General features: G+C 42.4%; 1 protein-coding gene across 1 annotated transcript in view; it reads right to left on the bottom strand.

Moving 5' to 3' along the window:
• Positions 1–9,723: 9,723 nt before the first annotated feature.
• The window catches only part of BCL2 (BCL2 apoptosis regulator), a 97,108-nt gene continuing 83,486 nt past the window's right edge, over positions 9,724–23,345 (bottom strand). The window contains exon 2 of the mRNA XM_075493961.1: positions 9,724–14,504. Coding sequence (XP_075350076.1) covers positions 14,370–14,504 — 135 coding nt within the window. The 3' untranslated portion in view covers positions 9,724–14,369. The remainder of the gene's footprint in view (positions 14,505–23,345) is intronic.

The raw sequence follows: 23,345 nt of genomic DNA, 5'->3' as shown, positions 1-23,345 counted from the left end.
AAAGAAAACCAAGCTATGCTTCGTACTCATAATGACGGTCTGCACAGGCTGTCAGCGAGCACAGAACCTGGGAGTTAGGCTACCAGGAGTGACATTGTTTGGCAGTGGTCGTAAGCCCTTATTCCAAAGGAGGCACAACTGAAGCGAAATAGCAGGGTCCAGAGTTTGAACTGTTTTCTAATATTCAACATTCTCTAATTTCACTTCCCCTCCCTGCTGCCCTCAGCATGCACTCTCACAGCGTGAGCACATGCCCGCTCACACTTTTTTCTCTTTACATAAAATGTCATTTGTTTCTTGAAAGTTGCCTGACTTGATGGACAGTGTTGCCTGGAGGTGTCTGGGGGACCTTCTTGGCCACGGAGCCAAGAAGGCTGTTTGGGCCACGGCTGCTGGGAGTTTCACACCCTAAGTAGTTGTAGCGTAGTGTGTTAAGGAGGCATGCCTGGGGGTGACGAAGGAGGAGGAGAAGGAACTTCGTAGCTTAGTCCACTCCCTGGACAAGGTACTTATCAAGCAACAGTGAGAACCTTTCTGCCTGCTCATGTCTAGCTCAGTTCTGATTCTTCGTCTTATTGTGTGTTAAAAAAGGAAAAAAATACCCCAGTTTGTGTGTTAGTTTCAACAGTGAACATCTCTTGAGCTCCCTTGCTTGAACAGGCACACAACTATCTATGTCCACATGTCTTCCTTGCATCCTCACTACCAAGAAGAAGAAATAGAAATTCTTGCCATTCCACCCCGTTGTCCAAGTTTTGGGAGAAGCTCAAGAAGGGAAGCCATTTGCACCCTGAAGTTTGATGGCAGAATGACTTCTCTTGTCATCAAGGCTAATCACTTTCCAGCCCTGTCTCTGGCAAATACTCTATCTGTAATAATCAAGTCAGTGCATATGACATAGTTTTTTGACAGGACAATATTTCTTAATAATTTAGTAGCATCGCACACACACAAAAATAGAGTTATAATTAGCTCTCATCCCTAAAGTTGGAAGAGCTTTTCAGTTTGTTGGAGGCTGCTGGCCAATTCTCTTATCTAATTGGATGAAGTTCCTACTTTCTCCCATTTGTATGATGTCTGCTTTTACACAAACTCATTAAGTGCAGCTGTACTCAAAGTTTATAACAACAGCCCCAGTGAAGACTCGGCAGAAGTTTAATAGCCGTTCTGTTCTCTCTTTTTCATCTGATCTCAATCCATTTTGGAGGTTGATGTGTGCCCAAACATCTTTCCCTAGCACCTAATTCTCCCCCCTCCAGCTTTTTATTATGAATTATCTTAATAATTAGAAACCAGACAAATTGCATAAGATTCATCTGTCTGTTTTGAAACTGGAGAGTTTACAGCTTGCTTTCAAGGAAGATGGATTTAAAGCAATTACTTGTTTCTGTGAGGCATACAGAAGTGATTTTTTCCCTTCCTTGTAAAGCTGGCATTAAGATGCAATCACATAATTGCTGCACTATTCTTTAAATCTTCAGAGGCATTAAGCTGATTATACAGGTAGAATAGCAGCACCATAGTTAACATTATATTAAGCTTTTGTGTTTAGATGGAATTTTTGGCAAAATAAATACATTTATAAAAACCCCCACTTTTGTCAGTATGACTGTTTTTTTCTCATGTTCTTGTGTGTAATTTTGAATTTCTACTTAGTAGAGTATATATAGTAATAGAAAGTCTTCATTTGCCAGAACCGGAATTTGTCTTACTGTATCACCTATATATATTCAAATCACATTTACGAAGAAAGATTCACCACATACTTCCTGCAATACAGATATATCAGTTTTAGATGGGATTTTATAACTTCCACGGATGTTTTTCTTCCACTGGAGAATTATTCCAAGGTTTCCTGGGGAGCTTCCAGCTGTACAATTTCCTTCCCTTACAATGTTCCATCTTCCCATCAAACAAGGTGGAGGAGAGAGGGAAACTCAGGGAAAAAGTTGTCTCACAACATTGATTGTTTCATGAGGACACTTAGCTGTGACGGTAAATGCTCTCTATATAGCCCAGTGGCAGGGAGACCTGTCTGACAATAAGGAGGGCATTCATCGGTGCTGGGCTCTTAAGTTGCAGCTACGAATGTGCACACGTCTGCAGTGCAAAAGAGGAGAGACGGCAAAGGAGCAGAGTGAGACACCAGTGGAGGGATTCAAAGGGACTCTCTCCTAAGCCAGATTCCAATAAGGAGGGAAATTTCCTTCTGCTGGTGCCCCACCTTCTAGCATTGATATTCCCTTCAGGTTGCAGTGCTGACCTGGCTCTGAAGGTCACCAAAGACTTGACCCTTACGAGGTTCACAACACCCTTAGCTCCGTCTAGGAGTTAAAGATGCAAATGTCTTGCAAAACCCAAAGCCTGATATGAGTAGGGAGGACTCGTGAATAGGGAGGACCTACTGAATCCTACTTGAACTTGCTGTACCTCATAGTCCTCTCTCAGTTCAAGTAATCATAAAGAGGTACTGGAGTTGAACATTTTGTTTCTGTTCCTGTGAGAGTATGAAAAATGAGCAGTGTTGTAACCAAGTCCCTGATTATTGCTGTCAATAGACATTTACGGCGAAGTTCATGTGTGCAGGTTGATTATCAGTCTTCTCAATGATGACACAAACAGGTGGTTTAATTGATTGCTTTAATATAAAACTTAATCTCAGCATGAGTCACAAGTAGTTTTGACTGATAAATGTCTTCACTTGGAAAATGAAATCTGCTAACATCTCTTGTTTTCAGATGGTTAGCTCCATCGGTAGACATGTTCCATCATGTGCTCAGCTCCTGTTTAGACAAATATGAAATACGGGCATTCTTCTTGTTTAGAGTCCCATAGCTTTTGTTGTTTCCATTTGGGGCTGCTGCCCCACATGTGCATAAGATAAGCTTGCCTGACATTCATAAGCGAGAACTTTTACTGGGTAGAGGTCTCTTCTACCCAGTAAAGATATTTTTTATAATTGACCTCTACCACCCTGTTGTCTTCTACGTATGCAAGCTTATTTTTATAGGAAATACTTTACCTATTAAAAGGGCTCATATAACACTGGAACATTTGTTTTGCCAGCTACAGTCATCATGGGCACATCATTAAAATGACAATGGTAGCTGCTCTGTGCTGTCTAATTTTGTAATGTTTTGACAGAATTTAAGACATGAATGTATGTTTGTGCTACTAGTCATTGGTGAATCATACCACTTAATTGGACGGGTCAGCAAGATAAACAGATGTGGTCTTTGGGAAACGAAAATGGCTTCTTTCATTTGTGACTTTGAATTTGTTTGTACACTGCTTTTGTTGGAAGTAGCATTAGTTGATGGAGATTATGGAAAAAGCGGGGACTTACTTTCCTAACATTTGAGTGAGTGGTGATAGTTGTTGGAGGATGTGATGACAAAAGAAAAGCGGGTTTTAATTTTGGTATTGAAGTGGGTGGGGGTGGGCAAATGGATACTCAAGACACGTTAATGAACTTATGTTGACAACTGTTAAGTGTGAAGTCTGTCATGTATCTCATTGCAATGAATGTGTCTTTATGAGCAAACTGCGTTGGAGACATCTGTGCAATTGTCAGCTGTAATTAAAGAAAAGGATGATTCGGCAGTGGACGTACAGTTCAAAATGAAGGACAGCGGGTTTTTTTTACGTGGGTATGTATACTTCTGTTTGCCAAAAGTGACATAGTTTTTGACTAGCTAATTCTTTCCAAGGAACTACTAAATCTAAAAAGTGAATTGAACCAGGGACTTTGGTTTTTTTAATACATTTTCTCCTGTAGGAGAGGATTTGAACATTTTAGGGCAAGCGAATCAAGACTTTTTGATTATGTCCTTGTTGGTGGCCTTCTGGAGGTGCATACAGAAATTACTTCCAGAAAGGCTTGGGGAAGCATGAGGTAAAATGTCACTTGTCAAGCATGCAAAATAAGCAAAGAAACCGATACCACTTAGACCAGGGTACATCTGTGTTTGCACGTGTTGTGCTCACTTGTGATACATGTCGCAGCTGTGTGTCATGTTCCATTTTCCTAATACCTTTCTGACTGTATCATGGGTTTTGGTGTTGCTTTCAAAGGGGCTTGAAGTATTGTAAAGGGACAGCTGGGGTTTTGTCCTCATAAGGGATGAGCAGCACTTGGGATGGCTCTCTGATTTTTTTCCGGCCACAGAGCTTCCTACCACAATCAACTTGAACTTAAGAAAAGTAAAGATTTTTGAAGAAAGAGACATGCTTTTCTCAGGTAGTTGAATAACCTTGTGTAGCAGTTAAAGCTGTTCTGCAGCTATCAATGGCTCCACTTCCAGTGCAAGTACTAAAACATCTCTTCCTAGCTCCAGTTGATATTAATGGGAGTTTCCCAGTAGATGACGATGGGAGTAGTTCTCGAGTTGGTAGCATGCTTTGAAAAGCGTGTGATGTGAAGAGGAGCCTTGACCTATCTGAACCTCGGATGCTGTCTCATCTCTTGTTGGAGGTAGCTGTATAGTTTTTTTCCATTTATACTTCTTGGATATCTTTTATGACCTCTGGACTGGCCTTCCTTTCCCTCTCTGTCTTTGCAGAAAACAAGGAAGCAGCCACGAAGTAACAGGACTGACGTCTAATTCCAGAACTGGAAGCTGTGACTTGCACGTAACTGGAAGCAGTGCTATTTGTCCTTGGTTAAAGATTGATTTTACGTCCCTAATGAAAACACTGGGACAATTCATCGTGCTGATTTAGGTGGTCAGCGGCTAGAGTGAAGGGCTTATTAGATACCTTGTCTGTGAGGCGGAGGAGTGAGGAGGAGCTGAAAATGAGCACCTTTGTTTAAAATACATCTGTCTCTTCTCCATGGCCGTGTTTTTTAAGTGTAAAATGTATCAGCTTCTTTTAGAGCTGTGTGTTGGAGGAAGCTGTGCCTGCTGCTAGCAGTAAATGAGTTACTTAATGGGAAGAATGTTTGCAAAGCCTGGAGAGAAATAACAGCTGCTTTTTTAAGTGCAAAAAACCCCCTATAACATTTCAAAACTGTAGCAGGATCAGGGATTTTTTTTTTAAAGGCCTGGATGAAAGGAAATTGGTAATGTGTAGGGGGTGCTGAGTGGCCCAGGCACCTCACCTTTTTTATTCCTAGCTGTAGAGGGAATTTGAAGTTCGACGCCAGATGGAAAGCAAACCCAGAGCCACATGAACTACTAGCCAGTTTCCTTCAGCAACATTAATTTACAGTCTCATGAGAGAACACCTTGGTTTGCTGCCAGTTTTGGCTTCAAGCGAAATGATCGGAGGACAGAGCAGCGCAGGCAGCGGTCCCTTTCGGGCCACGCCATCTGGGCGGCGGAGCAGACGGCACAGGCTGCTGGCTGGGCTCTGCCGAAAGCATTACAGAGTATGTCTGTGCCCCGGCTCCCCGCTGAAAAGCAACGTTAATTACACTGCAGCACTGTGGCTTCTCCTTCGCCTGCCAGGTATATTACAGGGTGCTGGCATCTTTACACTACGAAAGTGGGCTTGCCAAAACTTGAATTTGAGGTTGGTTGACGTGTTTTGCGTTGCTGGGTCCTGCTGGCAGGTTCCTCTGCTGTTCGGAGGGAGGGGGCAGTGGATATGGCGCAGGTCAGGCAGAAGGGCTGTTTAGCCAAAGTCATTTTGATTTGCCATTTGCAGTGCTGTGGGATCACGCAGTAACAGGTATGGAGGCATGATGCCTCTCAGCATTTTGCAGTAATACTCTCTTGAAGGAAGTGCATTTCCAAACTGCCTTGTTGCCTGTTACGGTGTCTCACGTGGCACTTGGGTTCACTTTCCAATCTCCTGCTGTTTTCTTTCCAAACTATCCAGGAATCACAGTGTCAATTTATTTATTAATTCTGAGGTGCTGTTAAGATTTGAAATGTGTAAGTTGTGACAGGACAAGGGGCAATGGATCAAACTGAAAGAAGGTGGCTTTAGATTGGACATAAGGAAGACATTTTTTTACGATGTGGGTGGTGAGACACTGGAACAGGTTGCCCAGAGAAGTTGTGGATGCCCCATCATTGGAAGTGTTCAAAGTCAGGTTGGATGGGACTTTGTGCAACCTGATCAAGTGGAAGATGTCCCTGCCCATGGCAGGGATGTTGGACTAGATGATCTTTGAAGGTCCCTCCCAACCCAAACCATTCTCTGATTCTATGAAATGCTGCACAGTTTGAATGTTGCTCAGCACGCTTAGACAACTAGAGGTATGTGCTGTCACACAAGTGTCTTGGAGGGTTGAACCCTAGAAGAGAGCAAGAGGCTTTTTGACAAGTGAGTTGTTTTCAGTTCTTTTGAGTAAGCTTTTAGTAAATCAGGGATGATTATTTCCACTGCAGCAATAATGTACAGTCTAGATTTTTGTCCGTTTGCGTGCTGAACACAGCATTTTCTCCTTTCACAATTTCTGATGTAGTTGCCCCAACAAAGACAAAGATTAAGGGTCTATCAAAGCTGTTGCCACCCCAGTGTGAATGAGTAACTTCGTGGCCTCAGTCAGTGGTCAGTAATAGACTGCATGCGTTGACCTTTTATGTGTTTGCATCAGATACGCTTGTCAGTTTATGTGTATAAGACATGAAGCTTACTGTGTTTCAGTGGAACAATAAATCCAACTTTGGGATTCATGATACTTGACTGAAAGAGCAGTTTTTGAAGGAATATGAAGTAGTTGCATGGCATGCATTTACATAAATGCATTACATGAAGTGCTGCTCCAGTGTAACCCCTGCTGGGTCAAGTTGACCAAATATTTTTTCCCCTACTGTAAGTTAACTTTCTGCCACAGGGCTTTATGGTGAACAGGATAAAGCCTGTTTGTGCCATTCTAACTAGATGATGCTGGATCAGGTCTCATTCATCCCCCTGCAGCCTGAGTGAACACCTTAGCATGGGCTGTGGCTGCTTTGACAGAAATGGCATCAGGTGCCTCTTCATAATTTGGATGAAACTATCTCAGCTCGGTAGTCTAGCAATGCAGAGACCACCACGGTGCTTATGATCACAGTAGCATAGCCCAAGATATGCACATTGGACATTATTGTTAATAACTTACTAATAGTATCATCCTCATATATTACACCTTATCTGCCAAAGGGTCTTTAGTGTTCCCAGAGAGGTGAGAACAGTAATATTCTGGAAGGCACAGGTGGGAAAGGGAAAGGTGTACTTACTGGATATATTGAGGATCAGTAATCTTTTTAGACTGGGAATGTACAGGTGGGGAAAGATTTAAACCTGCATGAAACTTCAGGTGACCTCAAGAAAATTACTAAGTAGGGCATTGGACAGCATCTCTTACCACGTAGGCAGGTGTCTGTAGCTTATCAGGTGGACAAAGAAACAGAAGGAGGTTCCTTTTCCGTTTCATCTCCAAATAAATAGATTGGCTGGCTTTTATTTCTCTCACCTGTAGCTTTATAAAGCTTTGCACCAGTACTGTCTGCTCCAGATGCACATTTTTATCTGCATAACCAGGACTTTGTTTGAGTTTGAATTCAGATTCAGAGCTTCTTGCTATAATCAAGGCATTGCATTCCCACCATTGTGGTCATGCTTGTAATGGGAGTTCTGGAGGACACATGCAGAATAGGGCACACTAATACATTTCTCCAGGATATCCAAGAGGCAACTCAGTACATTTAAAATGAGTTGCACAGGTTAGTACCACAATAGGTATCCCCATAGGAGAGGAAGAGGCATCATGTGGTTGAACTAATCCAGAAACATTTTTCAGTATATGGCAGGGTAGCAAGGAGTGTGCCTGCACCTTGAGAAGTTCTGAAAAAATTAGATACTGATGGTTTTTACTGACTTGCATATTTATCCCTTTGAGGTTTTAGAGAGCCATTCTGAATATTTTCAGTACTTGCGTTCAGTTGTAGTGGGGTGCGGTAAACTATGGACTATGATGGGATGCTTCAAGAGCTGCTTTGTTGTTTGTCCATCTGTGCAAGTCAGTTTCTTGCAGTGCACAAATCTTGACTAATTGGTCTTTTGTCCCGAGTAAAATGTCCTCAGAGGCAGTTCTTGATACCAAAAAGTTACTTACAAGCAGAAGGCTAACTCCTCTTAGGGTCAGGTGTTATGTGAAACTTAAATGGCATGCAGTTGTTACCTGGCCATTCATACTGGAATAAATTTCACTTTGTATCCTTTGCAGTCTGCCATTAAATATTTAATAAGCTAGGGGAACAAAAGCAGGAGATATAGGTACCTCAGGACTCAGAGCCTGCTGCCGCAGAGGGATTGCAGCGCATTGCCAGCAGTGCAGCTTCTGTGGAGACTTACAGTGCTTGAAACCACTGGAGTATATTTTGAGGAGGGAGCTTTCTGGTTTTGGCCCAGCAAAACTTGTTTTAAAGGTGCTCCTACCTAATTTTCAGATAGCTGAAACCCACCTTAGTTATCAGGTCTAACATTCATTTTGTCTTTATCCAGACCTCTTCTGTTCACTGTGCTTGGTCCCAGTAGTAAAGTCATGGGTGTAGTAAAGTCATGGGATTAAGGCCACTGTGCTTGGTCCCAGTAGTAAAGTCATGGGATTAGCACCCATTCAATCATGGGTGCTAATCTGTTAGCTTTGTAGAAAAACGAGTCATCTGACCAGGCAGAAGGAAGAAAATCACTGAACTAATTTACCTGTTTCTGCTGAACTCGGGTTGCCTCCCCAGGGAAATTTAATCCCATCTTCCTTTGTTAGGTTTTAGCGAGAAAAAAGACAGTGCTGAGGCTACTTTCCTCCAAGTCCTTTTCTTCTTTTTCCAGTCTCACAGAATAATGGGGGGGAAATGGCAGTACTTGCAGAACTGCAAATTTGCTTACCTTCTGCCTTGCAAAGGATTTAGTAACCTTGCTCTCTGCTGGACGGTTTAATCCCAGAGCCCAGAGGACAGAGTCTATTAGTTGTGTTCTGCTGCTGTGGCTTCTTCTTTCGGTTTCAGGCTGACTTCCTCCACCTTCTCTGTTTTCAGGACAGACAGAGGAGTAGATGTTTTGCACATGTGTCTGAATTGTCCTTGAAAGGCATTAAACTACTAACTTCGGGCACTCACAACAAGTGCCTCCATGACAGCACAGCGCACATGCTAGGCTGCAAAACCCACTCAAGAAGCTGGGTAGATTCTTAGGGCAGTTAAATACTCATTACCTGAGCTCATTTAGCTATGTTCTACATGAACTAAAGCCACAGAAGGTATGTGGCAACAACTGGGATTTGAGGGCCAGTTAATATGAGCCTTTAAGAAGCAAAATACCTAAATACCTGCTGGAAACTGTAACAAACCTTCAGCAGTAACAAAAATACTTCTTTTTCTCCTGTTGAAACTTGCTAATATGCTTTTCCAGCGCCTTTCTACAAGGACGGAAAGTAGTTTTAGCAAATAAATAGGAGAGTCTCGCTGCACTTTCCACAAGACATCAGATGTATGGGACCGCAGAATGGGTGACACTCTCCTTGGGTCCCAAAGTGGGTGGTACAGCTGTGGACTGTATTTCACACAGCAGCAGCTTATCAAACCTGGGTGTTGCATCTCGATGCACAGAGGCCTTTGAGGAAGGCTGGCGAATACTGGCCAATATTGAGCAGAACATGTCAATAGAACTATCAGGAAAGAAACATTATGTTTCATTTATGGGATTACACTCAAACTGTTTGAGTAGTTTTTTTATCAACAAATCCTAAACAATGCAAATGCAAAACAAGTAACTCACAGTGTGCTTTATTATTTTTTCACAATATTAACTAGACAGACATGGAAGGTTTAATGGCAGCATGGTTGTATAACGTTTTAAAGACAAAGAACAACATAATCATATTAAATGGTGATAAACTGACAAACTACATTACCATACATACATCATCCAAAGGTACTGGATAAACAATATCTGCTTATGTACATTTATGCTGGTGATAATTAAAATTCAAATATTCAGGAGAAAAAGAAAAAATATGCTATTTAAATTATAAAAATATATAGTTTTTGTGTGGAATTCATAATGCTGTATAACTTTTTGAAAAAGATTTCATTGTGTGATGAAGCTGCATTAACTTAGTATAGGAGTGTGATTTAAGCCAAATACAGATTAAATTAGCTCTTTTGTCTTCCTTGTATTTAGCCTTGTTTGAAAGAGAGATAGGAATGAAAAACAAAGCTGGGCTTTTGCAATGAGAAAGAATTTTTATAGTTATAAATCAAAAGATGTTTAATTTTTCATATAGTACTGAGCCATAAACTCATAATACAAATGAATCATTTTGCTAGCTTGTTTAAAGACAGAGAGAGGAAAAAAAAGATAAACTTTAAACATGCTACTTCACTATACTTTTAATCAACGGGGCTTCTAGGTTTGTGAAGTGGAGTGCAGGTGCACAGCTAAGCACAGTGTCATGCTTCAGGGTCAAAGCATGCAGTCCTTAGGTATAGCTGGCTCCCACTGCCTCAGCTGGGGAGACTGCGTGCATGCAAGGATTGGGGGTACTGGGTCTGTATTCTTTGAACTGCAACACCTTCGTGTTTCCTTTGCACATCTGGTTTCAGAGAAACTTTTTTTTTTCCCCCGTAATTGTTCCTTATTAGTGCAACCCTACTCAGGCTGTGTAATCCCCAATCACAACAGCAAATCGATGAACTTTTATAGTGATTGGATAATTTTATAATAATTTACAAATGATTTTGTAACTGAAAATTTTTAGTAATTGTAGTCATGTAACGCACACATTTGTAGCTGGTTTTAGTTAAAAGTTATTTTCAGACCATCTTGGGTGAACTCCTGCATCATATGAAACTCGAGATTTTCTTACATACCAACGTCATTCTCCGTATCTTCCAGCCCCCTTCCTTATCTGTATATTCTCTGTTACCTTGACAGCTCCATTACTCCTCTGGTGGGTCCAGTGCTTGTTCTATTAAGAAATGCCCTCTGTGTCAGCTCTGATTTCAGAATACTTAACTTGCAGAATTTTTTTCTTGTTTTTCCATCTGTTCCTCAGTTACCGATCTATAACAGATCTTAGGTGATCTTACAGATTTTTTTTTCAGAAACAAAATATTTTCCTTCATTGTTTTCTTAATAAATGCAGTGAAAAAGAATGAACGACAAATAAACTGAATACAGCAAAACCAAGTATTTCTCTTCAATTCCTACGGATTTCCTGTTTTGCAGAAGACTACCTCCAGAATTATCAAAGTTTTATAGTGAAGAATAATTGTGGGGTCTCTGCAATCTTTTACTCTGCCCGTATATCATCCTTTTTCAAGGGAAAGGATGAGAGATGAACAAATTCTAGGTAACAGTCTTCTTTCTTTAACCAAGGAGATATTTCAGTGATCTCTTTGTTTCCCTTCACTTTTTGACCTCTTCCTTTGTGGTCCTCTCATCTTCCACACCTAACCAACTTCGGAAGTGTCCCTCTTTTGTTATTTTTTGCTTTTACAACTTGGATATGCTGGGAGTGGTCAGCTGTGTGTGCATACGTAGTGACAGAGGATGGATTTTCACTGAAGCATAGTCCTGGAGCATGGAAGTCTATAAGGCATTTTGTGGGAAAAAAAAATCTTATGTGAAAGTGTAATGAAGAATAGGAAAGACAGGAATTATTGCAAAAGAAATGCAGGAGTGAGAGGAGAGGATTTTATTAAAGAAGTTCAAGCTTTTATGTACATTCAATGTTTCTAATATGTTTCTTAATAAATGTATTATCAACTATCATTATACCTAATGCAGCCACAATACTGTACTATTCTGCAGTCAGGATGGGAAAACTCCATTAGCTCTTTAATAAAATAAAATCATCAACAGTCATCATGACTCTTCTTTTTGCCTGGTATTAACTAATACACTGGGAAGTCCAGTGAGTAGACACAACAGAACACAAAATCCTCAGTATTTATTTAAATGTGTATCATGTGTCTTCTTCATATTATTTCTAAAGCAGCTTTAAAAAACTTTTGCCATTGGAAGGTATTAAAAATAAAACCCATTCAAATTATCCTAGTAGTATAGCAGCACTGGAACTGATAGTTACTCTTTTACTACTTTTGACATTGTAAACCTTTAATAAAATAAACAATATTGAAACAATTTGAGGTCTAATAGTTTATGAACTTTAATGGGCGTATGGGCACAAATTGAAATGAAGACTAGATTGTGAAATGAAACATTAGCTCGATACCAGCCAATTCCAGCTGTGAAATTGGCTGCAGATGAATTCGGCTTGGAAGCTGAAAAAACCAAAGCCCACACTCAATCCACAATATTCGGTTGCTCCCATTTAAAATATTTTTCATTCGGACCCTACACGAGCACGCCCACTTCTGACAGAAGCACTCTGAAAACATTGCAGGTGCTTTTTCTTTGATGGTGGGATTTTTCATTTTTCTTTAATCAAGCACAGTTCACATTTTTGTGTTCTTAGAAACATTTCCTTTCTATGTTTCTATAAAATTAAAAGTAATTTCAAATTTGAAATGTAAGCTTGCTCCGTCTTTGCTCATACAAAGTGTAGGTGCCACAACTAAATAGCAGTAAAAATGCTGAGATGTACAAATCTTAAAAAAACAAACAAACAAAAAAGCAGCTTTGAAGACACAACATCAACTACAGCCTTAACATTGAACATATTACATTCCCAAGTTAATGGAGATATGTTGCATATAATGCCACAAAGTTATCCGACTGAAATCTTGAGGTTGAATCTACAGTTTATTCACTGTATTTTTCTCAGCCTTAGAGCACTTATGTATTGTACGGTACATTTTATCCAGAGCTTTGCAACCTTTTCTGTTTATGTCTGGATGTCCATTTACCCACAAATCCCAGATTTCAAAAGTTTCGTAGAAAAAATAGGAGCGCTTGACTTAAACATTTGAAGCTGGGCATTTCCATGCCTCGGAGCAGCCCGTGGGACACGCTTCAGACTTCGGCTTTGTCGAGGCTCCTGGCCCCCTCCGAGCGCACGGAAAGCCCCGCTTTAAAATGCATTGATACATCTGGTTTCAGAACACAGGTCTGTTTATAAAACTGCATACTGAGTACTCTGCATTAATTTTACTTGAGTTGCATTTTGTAACATGAGCAGATGACTTCACCCCCCCCTTTCCCTCCACCCTGTTTTCACTTGAAACGACAGCAGGCACCTGCGCGACCGAGGTGTCAAAGAGTCTCTGTCCAGAGAGAGGATTTGGAGTTTCTTCATCGTCTTTTCTTCTGTAGGCAGTCTTAGGAAATTATTGGCATGAAATAATTTTGAGGGCGAGGGGCAGGAGGATAAAGCTCACTTTCTTTTCCTGTTATGAAAATGAACTTGATTTTGGTGTCCAGTTTGATAAACAAGGATAGTCAGAGCTAATCTGTAACTCAGTTGAGGTCTGCTTCTTGCCAAATAAAATTAAGATCTTTTTCAACTTTCAGGGATTTAGAGACCGCATCTAATTGGTTTCAAACCCCTGGAGGAACTCAGTAAGTAAACAGGATTAGTTGCAGATATGAGCCCACTGAAGTGGGACACAGGTCAGGTCTTCAGACTCCAGCTCTGCTCTGTCGAAGCAGGCACTTAAGGTCTCCTGATGGTTCTCTGTCAGTAGCCGCAAAAAACGTTTTAATGCTGAGAAAATCACTGGAACGGCAATTTCCTGCAAGCCCCAAAGATTTAGCTTCACACTTCTATTAAAAAAAAGTATTTGAGTTGACGTGTATTAGGGTATTGTGATTATGGTGGGATGGCACAACTGGTAACTTGAAAACGCATGTTTACAAGACATAGGCAATCGTATTTCCAACTGTTCTCCTGTAGGCATAGCCAGGTGTCCTTCAAGAAGTTGCCATCTCGACCCCCCATATGTACCATGTTGAATTGCTTACGCCATCAGTTCTTGCCAGCAGGACAGGGTGAGAACTTTGTTCACGCTGACCTTGTCTTTCAGATCCCTCCCAGCCATCCGGAAAATGCAAGGAAAATCAACACAATTACGCAGCCTTTAGCAGCTCAAGTAACTGCCCTCATAAATGTAAGCAGGTAGGTCTTTGTCAGCATATTTGCTCTTCAGAGATAAAATACTCCAGCCAGTTGCATTAATTAAAAAAAGAACCTAAAATACTTTGGAGCTCATTAAAGTTAGGAATAACAACATGATGTGATGATAGATACAACTTGCAGAGTTTCTGAAAATAGCAGGTTAAAATGTAAATATCTTTTAATAAATAATTTTCCTGCAATGTAAAAATAAATGATATTTCCTTTGGCAGTAATAGCTGATTTAATCTTTAGCTGGGAAGTTGTTTTGCTCATAAAATATCATTGTGCTACAGAAAAAAAAATATTATTTTGTTGTTTTGAAAGACTTTTGTAATCCACGATAAACTGAGTGACTCTACTTATGTCCGAGATAAGCGCCAAGAGTGATGCAAGCTCCCACCAGAACCAGACTCAGGATAGTCTTCAGAGAGATCCAGGAGAAATCGAACAAAGGCCTCATACTGTTGCCATACAACTCCACGAAGGCATCCTAGAAAGGGAAAGAACAGAATATCAGAATTGCAGTAACTTTTTCAGAGAGGGAGGGCAATTTCTTCCCGCTCAATGGTCATCCAGCAATCACGCCAGCACAAAAAACCCACACAAACCTATTAAAATAGTGATTTGGGAGCTATGTTTTTGTGCAGTGCTCAGCACAAAGTTCTCCTGCCTATTTCTTCACAAGTATTGCTGTAATTACTTACGGTCATGACTTGTGCTTTAGGCATGCCCAGTCTAACAGAAAATACAGGAGCAGCATTTTTAAATATGAGTACCACCATTTTGGCTCCTGAATGTTCTACACATAAACATACACAAAGGAGGTAAATGGACCTTCATTCTCCAAACCTTTCATTTCCTCTGAACACGGGGCATCTGTATTGCTGGTCGGCTTCACTGAAAAGAAGGCAGTATTTATTTGGTTCCCTTGGGATGGGTTCAGAAGACTATGTGTAGCAGCCACAGATGTTTCTTCCATATGAGTTGATGCTGTTAGGGTTGCGTTACACTCTGATGGTCTTTCGCAACTGTCACCAAAAGGGGTGACACCTTGGTCCTGTGCGCCTGCTAATCATGCCTTGGATGTGGCAGCGATCTGGCTGTAGGGTCTGATGGGCCAACCAGCTGATCTGACAGCCCTGCCTAAAAAAGAGCTGTCTTGCCATGGGATCGTCTTGTCAGTCTGACTTGCCCTCCAGCCTACAGCCAAGACATTCAGCTAGAGGAAGAGGAGGGGAAGCATGCAGTGATGCTACTTCTCGTAGCCACCCACAAGTCACCTGGCGTGAGGTGTAGGGGGAGTCCTCTCCCTCAGCCCAGCCCAAACCACCCTGGGTTTCTCCTTCGAGTTGCAGTCCTCCATGTATGGAGAGCTGTTTGTAAAGCTGCTCCGGGGAAGTCTGGAGGTACATGTAGGCACCGAATGGAAAAGCTGTTTAAGTAGCAAAGATAAAGTTTTTGTGACTCATAAATACAATGGGATTTGACTGGGCTAGTGATGAGATTGGTGATACTCTGCACGCAACGCCTTTCTTTCAGGCTGCAATGCCTAACAAACATGAAGCTTCAGAGCATTCCTGAGAGATAGATAAATCATACTGTATGGCATGAAAGCAGTAAATAGCGAAGCTGAATGACTTCGAAAATGTGACAAAAGTGATAGCATCATTTAGGGCAACTCTTTTATTGTGCAGCCAATCGAGGTCTGCTCCCAAACTACTGAGATAAACCCATGAAATAGCTGTCTAATGCGGGGGTTTCCATCTCTACCTTTATTACTCTAGACTTCCCGTTTTTGGTAGAAGTTAACATTCTCTATTACGTTATAGTACATTTAGCTGTTTTGTAATGTTACTATGCTAGGAGGTAACCTGCCTTCTAAAAATGCGTATATGTTATGGTTTACAGCAGGAATTAAGGAGAGAAAGGTCTCCATTATCAATATAAACCTTCCAGCCATGTTAATTTTCCATAAATTGTGTAGTTAAATTAGCCTCCATCATTAGCCATCTCTAGATATTTTCAGAAAAAAAGCATTTGTGGTTTTACCACGAGAGGGCGTGTAAGGTTTTTTAATATTTTGCCATTTTGACTCCTGTTCACTAGACACTGAGTGAGATTCAAATAAGCAATAGGTATTTACTTCCAAAATATGTTAGTACATTAAGTAATATTGGTGCACGTAGGTAAGAGTGGGTGTCAGCAGGTAGGAGTCAGGAACAGAACAGCTACAGGCTTTGGCCAACAGATTGACCTGCAAATACGTCTGCCCCCTGCTATTTCTCAATGCTTGCTCCTCCAGGCAATCATTTTCAAACTTGAGTTTCCAAAGGTATATTCTTAAGTGAAAGCAGCTTAACCTTTGGGGGGAGTGTTTTAAGGCAAACTCTTCATTCTGGAGAAAATTTGGCAACTTTTGCTTAGCTGCCTGGTTTTTGAAGTTGACATTTGCAAACTCTGGCCTCAATATTCTGCTGTGCTGTTGCAGACCTGAAAAAGCACACTCAGTTTGCTGTGCAGCTCTTTGGAAAGCTGCTTTTATTTCTCCTTAAGGCTATGAAGTAACACAATATCCTAAAATGTTACAGACTGGGCTAAATCCTGTTGTCGCCAGTGCAGACTCACTGACTTCCATGGGAGCTTTGTCTGTATAGGGAGTTCAAGATCAGGCCTTATAAAAATACAACAAGGGTGAAGTTCAATACTTGGTGATATTATTATGGGTGGAAAAGAGGGGAAATGAAAAAAAAACCCACCCCATGGAAATGCAAGTCATGTGAAAACATTTTAACATTAAGATTTCCATGGTTTCTTTCTGTGAGGAAGGTCTCACTTCTGTATATTCATGACAGCCGATGCATACACAGTATCAGTATCAAAATGAGCATATTTTGTGCCTCCCTTCTATCCCAGTTTAGGAACATTCCTCCAAGTTTGTCTGGGAGACCATTTCTAATGATTTGCTAGAGCTCCTGATATTGGGTATGAAGATGGAGGGAGGGTTACAGTAAAGCTTGAAGACAAGGCAAAAGTATGGCATAACCTATGGCTCAAAAGACGAATGTTAACAAAAAATGTGCAGCATGCAGTACTTTTTTGTCTGCGATTATTACAACAATAACATGAATGGTGTCTGCACTATATATTACAAGTAGCTCTTTATGATCGTTCCCCCTCCCCTTCTCAAACATCCTGATTAGGCCTATTTCCGAAGCTTGTTTGAACAGCCTGTCACTATTTGTTTAAGTTTCAAACCTGTTTTAAATAAACACATGTCCATTTTATGTACTAAAACAAGGAGAGGAGGGGAGGGAAGTATGACCCGTTGCTGAAAACTATTTTAGCACAAAGAGAACTCTAAACAGAATCTCAACTGTTTCATAAGGTTTGTCTCCTTCTGTAAACCCGTGTAGTTGTCACTGGATTTTTGTTGCCTAAACCGGTCTGTTTAAAATAAGAGAATCTCTGCTAAAACAAATAAGATTAGGAAAATTGCTTGAAACACTTGATGTCCTCTGCAAAGCACTCTTTATAATGAAAGCAAGGGTCCCCTTGGCAAATAGGCTGAGGCAAGTTCTGGCTTGGTCAACCTTTCTGGAAGTCTTCCACAACTGGAAAGAAAATGGTTGCAGGCCTTGCTTTTAAGAGCTACCTATTCAAAATTTAATGGAAAGTTATATCCTGGATGTAAAATTATATCAGGGCAGTTAAAAATTATATGGAAAAGAACTCTTCATTCAGCTCTGTAAGTTTTTAAAATAATTTCTTAAGAAGCTTTTATTAAGTCAAATCAGTCCGTTGCTAGTTTACTACGCAACTTTACGCTGACTGTTTCTGTGAAGCAAGAAAGGTGGCAGTGGGGAGGGAAAGATGCTCTGCCTCAGCTCCTCTTAGCACCAAAGCACCCGAGACGCCTGCCTCACCTACCTGGGCTCTTAGCACCAAAGCACCCGAGACGCCTGCCTCACCTACCTGGGCTCTTAGCACCAAAGCACCCGAGACGCCTGCCTCACCTACCTGGGCTTGACGGGCAGGCCAGGAAGATTGCCCCGAGGGCAGCCCTCGCTGCCCTCTTGCCTGTTGAACTATATGCAGGGAACACATAGCGTGTTCCTGGCCGGAGTTCCTGGGATTTGCAGGGAGCCGAGGGCCAAAGTGGAGTTTGTCACCCTCGGAGGATTAGGAGGCGTAATAGTGCACTGAGTCAGGGCAGTCTCAAAACAAAGCATCCAGATCACGCCACCCCGCTCTTCCTCTGGCCCAAATTCGGCAGCTCTGATCCAAGAAACAAATGTCATCTCTAACGACACAGGCATTCTCTGCTTGCGCATTGAGCCGAGTTTGTTCAGTCTCGGTCCTTTTGCAACTCACCCTTCGCCCCTGCTTGAGAGGCAAGGCGCAGCTTCTCGGCCGCAGAGAAGTACACGCTGCCCATAGGCTGAGCCCAGCAAAGCATTACAGGTCTGACGGCTCCTTACTGAAAATACGGAGGGAGAAGGCACTTTCAGCCTGGCATTTCTGGCTGCGGGGGCGGTGGGGAGAGCAAACACGAGGAAGTAAAGGCTTCCTTTTTCTACCTGAATCAAACAGCTGGTGAGGAAGTGACTTTATTTCCCTCGTTATCATTGGGTTGGCAGGATATCCTCTTGAGCCACATTGTATTGAATGAAGAGCCGGTGAGACTTCCATTTTACTGAACGGGAATTGCCTCGCGGCTATTTTACGCTGCCCTCTCCGTGACTCCAAAACAAACAAACAAACACACGCTAGCTCCCAGCTTTTGAAGAAACCTGCACAGGTCTGAACGAGGTGGCTTTGTCACCTGGTACGGGGCAGGAGAGGGAATGGCATAAGCTCCGATGCCAAGGTTTAGCAGCTGAATGGCTTTTCCCTCACCCCTGCCTCCATACGAACGACATAAATTCTCATAAAAGCTTTCATTCCTGAATGGTAACTCATTTCAGAAAGAGTTTGGGGAGGGAGGGAGAGAGCGGAGAGAGCTGGTTAAGTCGTCCCATGTTTTCTATGCAGCGAAACCTCATTAAAATGTCATCTTGAAGCTAACGAGAAAAGTTCTTGGAACACAAAAAAGTAGACAAATCTGTAGCTGTTCTTTTCCCCAAGAGTTTATGGGTCTTTTATGCAAGCCTAAGTTGTGAGTACATGCAAATAAGGACAGCTCAGACCTTGACTGTGTCGTGCCGAGGTGTGGTGTTTCGTGAGGTCGGTATCTTTAGAGAGGCCGATATCTTTTTACGCCTGGGAGTGCTGACATGCTGGCGGTCCAGCCAGGTGCACGTTACCGAGTTATAATGGGAAGGAAAAGAAGGTGTCACCACACAAGCCCTGCTGACCATGGGCAGGGAAACTGCCTGGGGAGTGGCGTTGGCACGTGCACCCCTGACCAAATCCCCATCCAGATTTCCCGCCCCCCGCACCTTTGGGTCTATTCTGAATTCTCTGTTTCCACAATGCCCAATATAGTCTTAGGTCTGCAGCTGATGTGTTAGTTGCTGGCTGCATAACCCTTTTGTTTCTCCAGTGATATCTGAGGTTTCTGACTTTGGACAAAACTGGTTCTCATCACAGTGGTCTTGCCTAACTTCTTTGTTCCTTGTCCTTGCTATCTATTTGTATAAACTCTTGCACTGGTGAGCCTGTGATCTTGGGGGCATATCTTGCAGGTCCTAGTCTTGCCAGGCTCTCACTGAAGTCTGTGTGAATTGAAATCAGTGGAAATATTATTTGCATAAGGCTGACTACACATGGCACTCAGGTGGGGACATCTAAGGAGCAGGGACTAATCGTGGTTAGGTTTGTTCATGAAAACCGATGCATATGCTTAGAGATATATAAATGTGAGTGGTTATGTGAACGGGGATGACTATTCCTCCTGTCCACGCTCCCAGAGAGTGACCCTGCTGGCAGGCAGATTTCTTCTGGACCTCTGCGAGATGAAGGACAAACCCAGGCTTTGAGGAAGGGTCAAGCCATCTCTTTAAACACAGAAATTGTAAGGTGTTGATCATTCAGCTTGCATGGAAATCCATGCCATGTTCAGACTAGGCTGCATTCTTCTTAAACCAAGTCAGCATGAGAAATGTTTCAGTAATTTAGTCTTGGCGTCTCTGCTTAATTCAGTTAGACGTGGCTCTGCAATATGCAAAAGCCCAGACCTAGTGGAGGCTGCCTTGTTTTCTTATTCCTGGAAAGGCCCACACTAAAATGAGGTATTTCTGGCATCAGTGTAACAGCTGTAATGTCACTACAGCAGCCAGCTGGTGGTATTTAATGGGTGCCACTTCTGAGGGAGCAATATTAGCATTAATGAGAGAAAGAAGGTGAGGCGGCCTTCTGGAGAAAATCCTCTATGGTCAAACAACATGGTCAAAGTTGCTCTACTCAATCCTTCACAATTTTCTTTTCAGATCTTTTGTGGGTTGATAATCCCATTCAACTAATTTGCTATTTGTTTGCATCAATATTTAGCAGTCTTAGTTTTATTTTCCGAAGGTACCCTACTTAGGTGGAGTGCTAGAAGCTGTGTGTAAGTCAAACCTAGAAAACAAATGTGTCCCTGCACATATTTTCATGAATCTCACTTGCACCAAGAACCATTCAGTTTTAGGGCACCTTCTTCTCCTTCTACTCAAACTTATCAAACCTGTTCTGGGGAGTTTACATTCACATACAACCACAAACACTCGTTTATGGCTTTGTGGATCACTTCGGAGGAGAGAACAAGTGTCACAGAGTTGCTGGGGGGACTCGTCTCATCCCGTAACATTGCTCTTACACCTGCATCCTCTGAAAGGAAGCTAGATGCATTAGGACCCCTGTCAAATCTTCGGAATGACTTTAAAATGAAAATAATGACAAACCGGGTCTGAATGACAACACAGGCCTGTTTCTCTCAAAATCTTGTCTAAATTCTCTGTCTTGCTTGTAACTTACTTTCAGTATGAATGTCCTTATACTGGAAATAGCCCACCTAATTTAGAAACCCAAATCTGAAGATTTGGCTGCAGCGGGTAGGTTGGTAGTAGAGGGAAATGTGAACACATCCCCCGTTACGTTCCCTGCTTGCTCCAGCTGCCCGTGCCACTCTCGGGCCGTCGCAAAAGAGTTAAATCACATAACCGCCTGAGAAATGGGAACTGAAAGTAGCTGCTTGTAGAAGTGCTCAAGAAGTGCTGTGGCACAGCGTTTGTCATCAAGGCCATGGAGGGTTTTATTTAACAAGCGCGTCCAGCTGCGCCGGGCTCGAGGAGCAGGTATTAGAGGAGGTAGAGAAGGGAAAGCAAGACAGCAAGGCTGTCAGTCTGGTGAGGAGGGCCTGGCTCGAGGCAGCCTCAGCCAGAAAAGGCAGAGCATGTGTGCGAATGAGAGCGGTGAAATCGGACCAGTCTGAGCAGGTTGTCCCATCGGCTGAACCACGAGGGGACCAGTCATGCATTTTTCTGCTTCTTGTTTTAACATCCCTCAGGGAAACACTCCGTCCCATGTTTGTTGTCTCAACACTCAGTTCTGACCCAAATCCCTTTGGCTTGACTGACTCGCGCTCGGCATTGAGCAAGAGTAACGCAGAGCTGGAGCGGTGGCCTTGGCGCTTCTTGGTGCTCCAGCGGCAACAGGTCATGCAGAGCCAGTGGCACCTTCTGCTGAAGTGCCACCCGTTCCTCACGTGACTTGAAGCAGGCTCTTGGTTTTTCTAAGTCTTGTGACAATCAACTGATTTACAGGGCCAATGAGACAACACAGCTAACATTATGACAAAGTAACCTCACGATAAATCTGCAATTTAATGAGTAAGTGCAAAAAAAGCTTATGCTGTAGACTTCAATGGACAGTTAAACTTCTACCAGCAGCCACCTGGAAAATATGAATTTGCACGTGTGTTTGCTTTGGCAGCCTACACCTCATTAGCAGCCCAAACCATTTCTGCTCACCTGTAAAAGCCTTATTTGAGGCAGAGAAGAGGCAGCATTTTTTGGTCATTGCTTTCTCTTGCCATTTCCTAAGCCAGCCCTTGGATGCTGTACTCCACCGGGTACCGTGTGTCAGCGTTAGCTGCAGGGGAGGCAGACGTGTCCTGGCAGTCAGGCAGCCTGATGGAGCAAGCTGCAAGGGCCCCCCCTTCCAACATGGTGCACGCAAGAGTGGAGGCCTCTCGGTGGCTTGCTCCATGTTTTCATCATTTCACAGCTAAGTGATAATGGGAAATTAAAATAAGGGGAAGTTCCTGGTCTGCATCTGCTCGGAAGAGATTGGTTTTGGTTTGGGTGCCTCTGCTCCACTCCTCCTTCTTGGCCTTTCTGTCCTGTTCACCACCTGCGCAAAAGCACAAGACCTGGGAGACAAATGGAGGGTGAAGGAGCAGGGAAAGGAATGAGGAGAGTCTGCATAGACTGAGGCAAGTGGGAATTTAGACAAAATGGACTGTCTAAATAGGACAGGTGAAAACTGCCTGTTGCCACAATAAGCTGAATCCTACTTTTAAGCCAACGTAGCTTTATGAGTTGCCTTGCCTTATGGGGGACTCATAGGTTAGGGTTGGCTGGTAAATCTTGAATTTTTGGGTTCATCCAGAAAGTCCTTTGGCAAACGTTATCAGGTAAGAGCTAACAGGGACCATATGAAAAAACAAGGAAGAGTCAGAGTGTAAGAATACAATTAGCAAACGGACTGAAGGACTTTGTTTTGTTATTCAAAACAGCTCAAATTCATTTGCATGCACACTTGTAATCCATTAACTATGACCATTAGATTTATTCAAATGCCACCACGCAAAACCAAAATACGAAGACTTAATAAAATGCTAACCACCTCTGCCCCTCCACCTCCAAAACCAACACCAAAACAAAAACCAAGCATCCTACAGGAGAAGTGGGATCTTCTCCCATCCAAAAGCAAGTACCACCGGGATGTTTGAAAGCGACACACCTCCTACCCATATGTATACTTTAATTCCTCTGTAGAAAGAAATAATGTCTTGCTGATACAAGAAAGGGCACAAATTCTGCGTGTTTCCTTTTAGCAGGAAGCTTTAGAACTGAAAAATGTTAGAGACTAGTAGCAGGAGAAAAAGGGTTATTCTGTACTTCAGGAGCTTTGCTGGTGTCACTGTTCTGGCCAAATCCCTCGATGGAGACATGGCTTATACCAGCTGCAGGAGTCTGCCAGCATGGCTGAAGTACCTCCCAAACAATGTGAGTTATACTGGCAAAAGGAATCCTCTATTCGGTGTAAGTCTACGTAAGTCTACATAGTGGGGAAGGGAATCATGCCAAAATAGTTATCTTTGTAGGCTAGGGATGTGATTTTTTCCCCA

The sequence above is a fragment of the Mycteria americana genome, chromosome 2, assembly GCF_035582795.1.
Source record: "Mycteria americana isolate JAX WOST 10 ecotype Jacksonville Zoo and Gardens chromosome 2, USCA_MyAme_1.0, whole genome shotgun sequence".
NCBI lineage: Eukaryota > Metazoa > Chordata > Aves > Ciconiiformes > Ciconiidae > Mycteria > Mycteria americana.
Note: the sequence above shows the minus strand (reverse complement) of the source record. Positions and strands in the feature narration are given on the sequence as shown.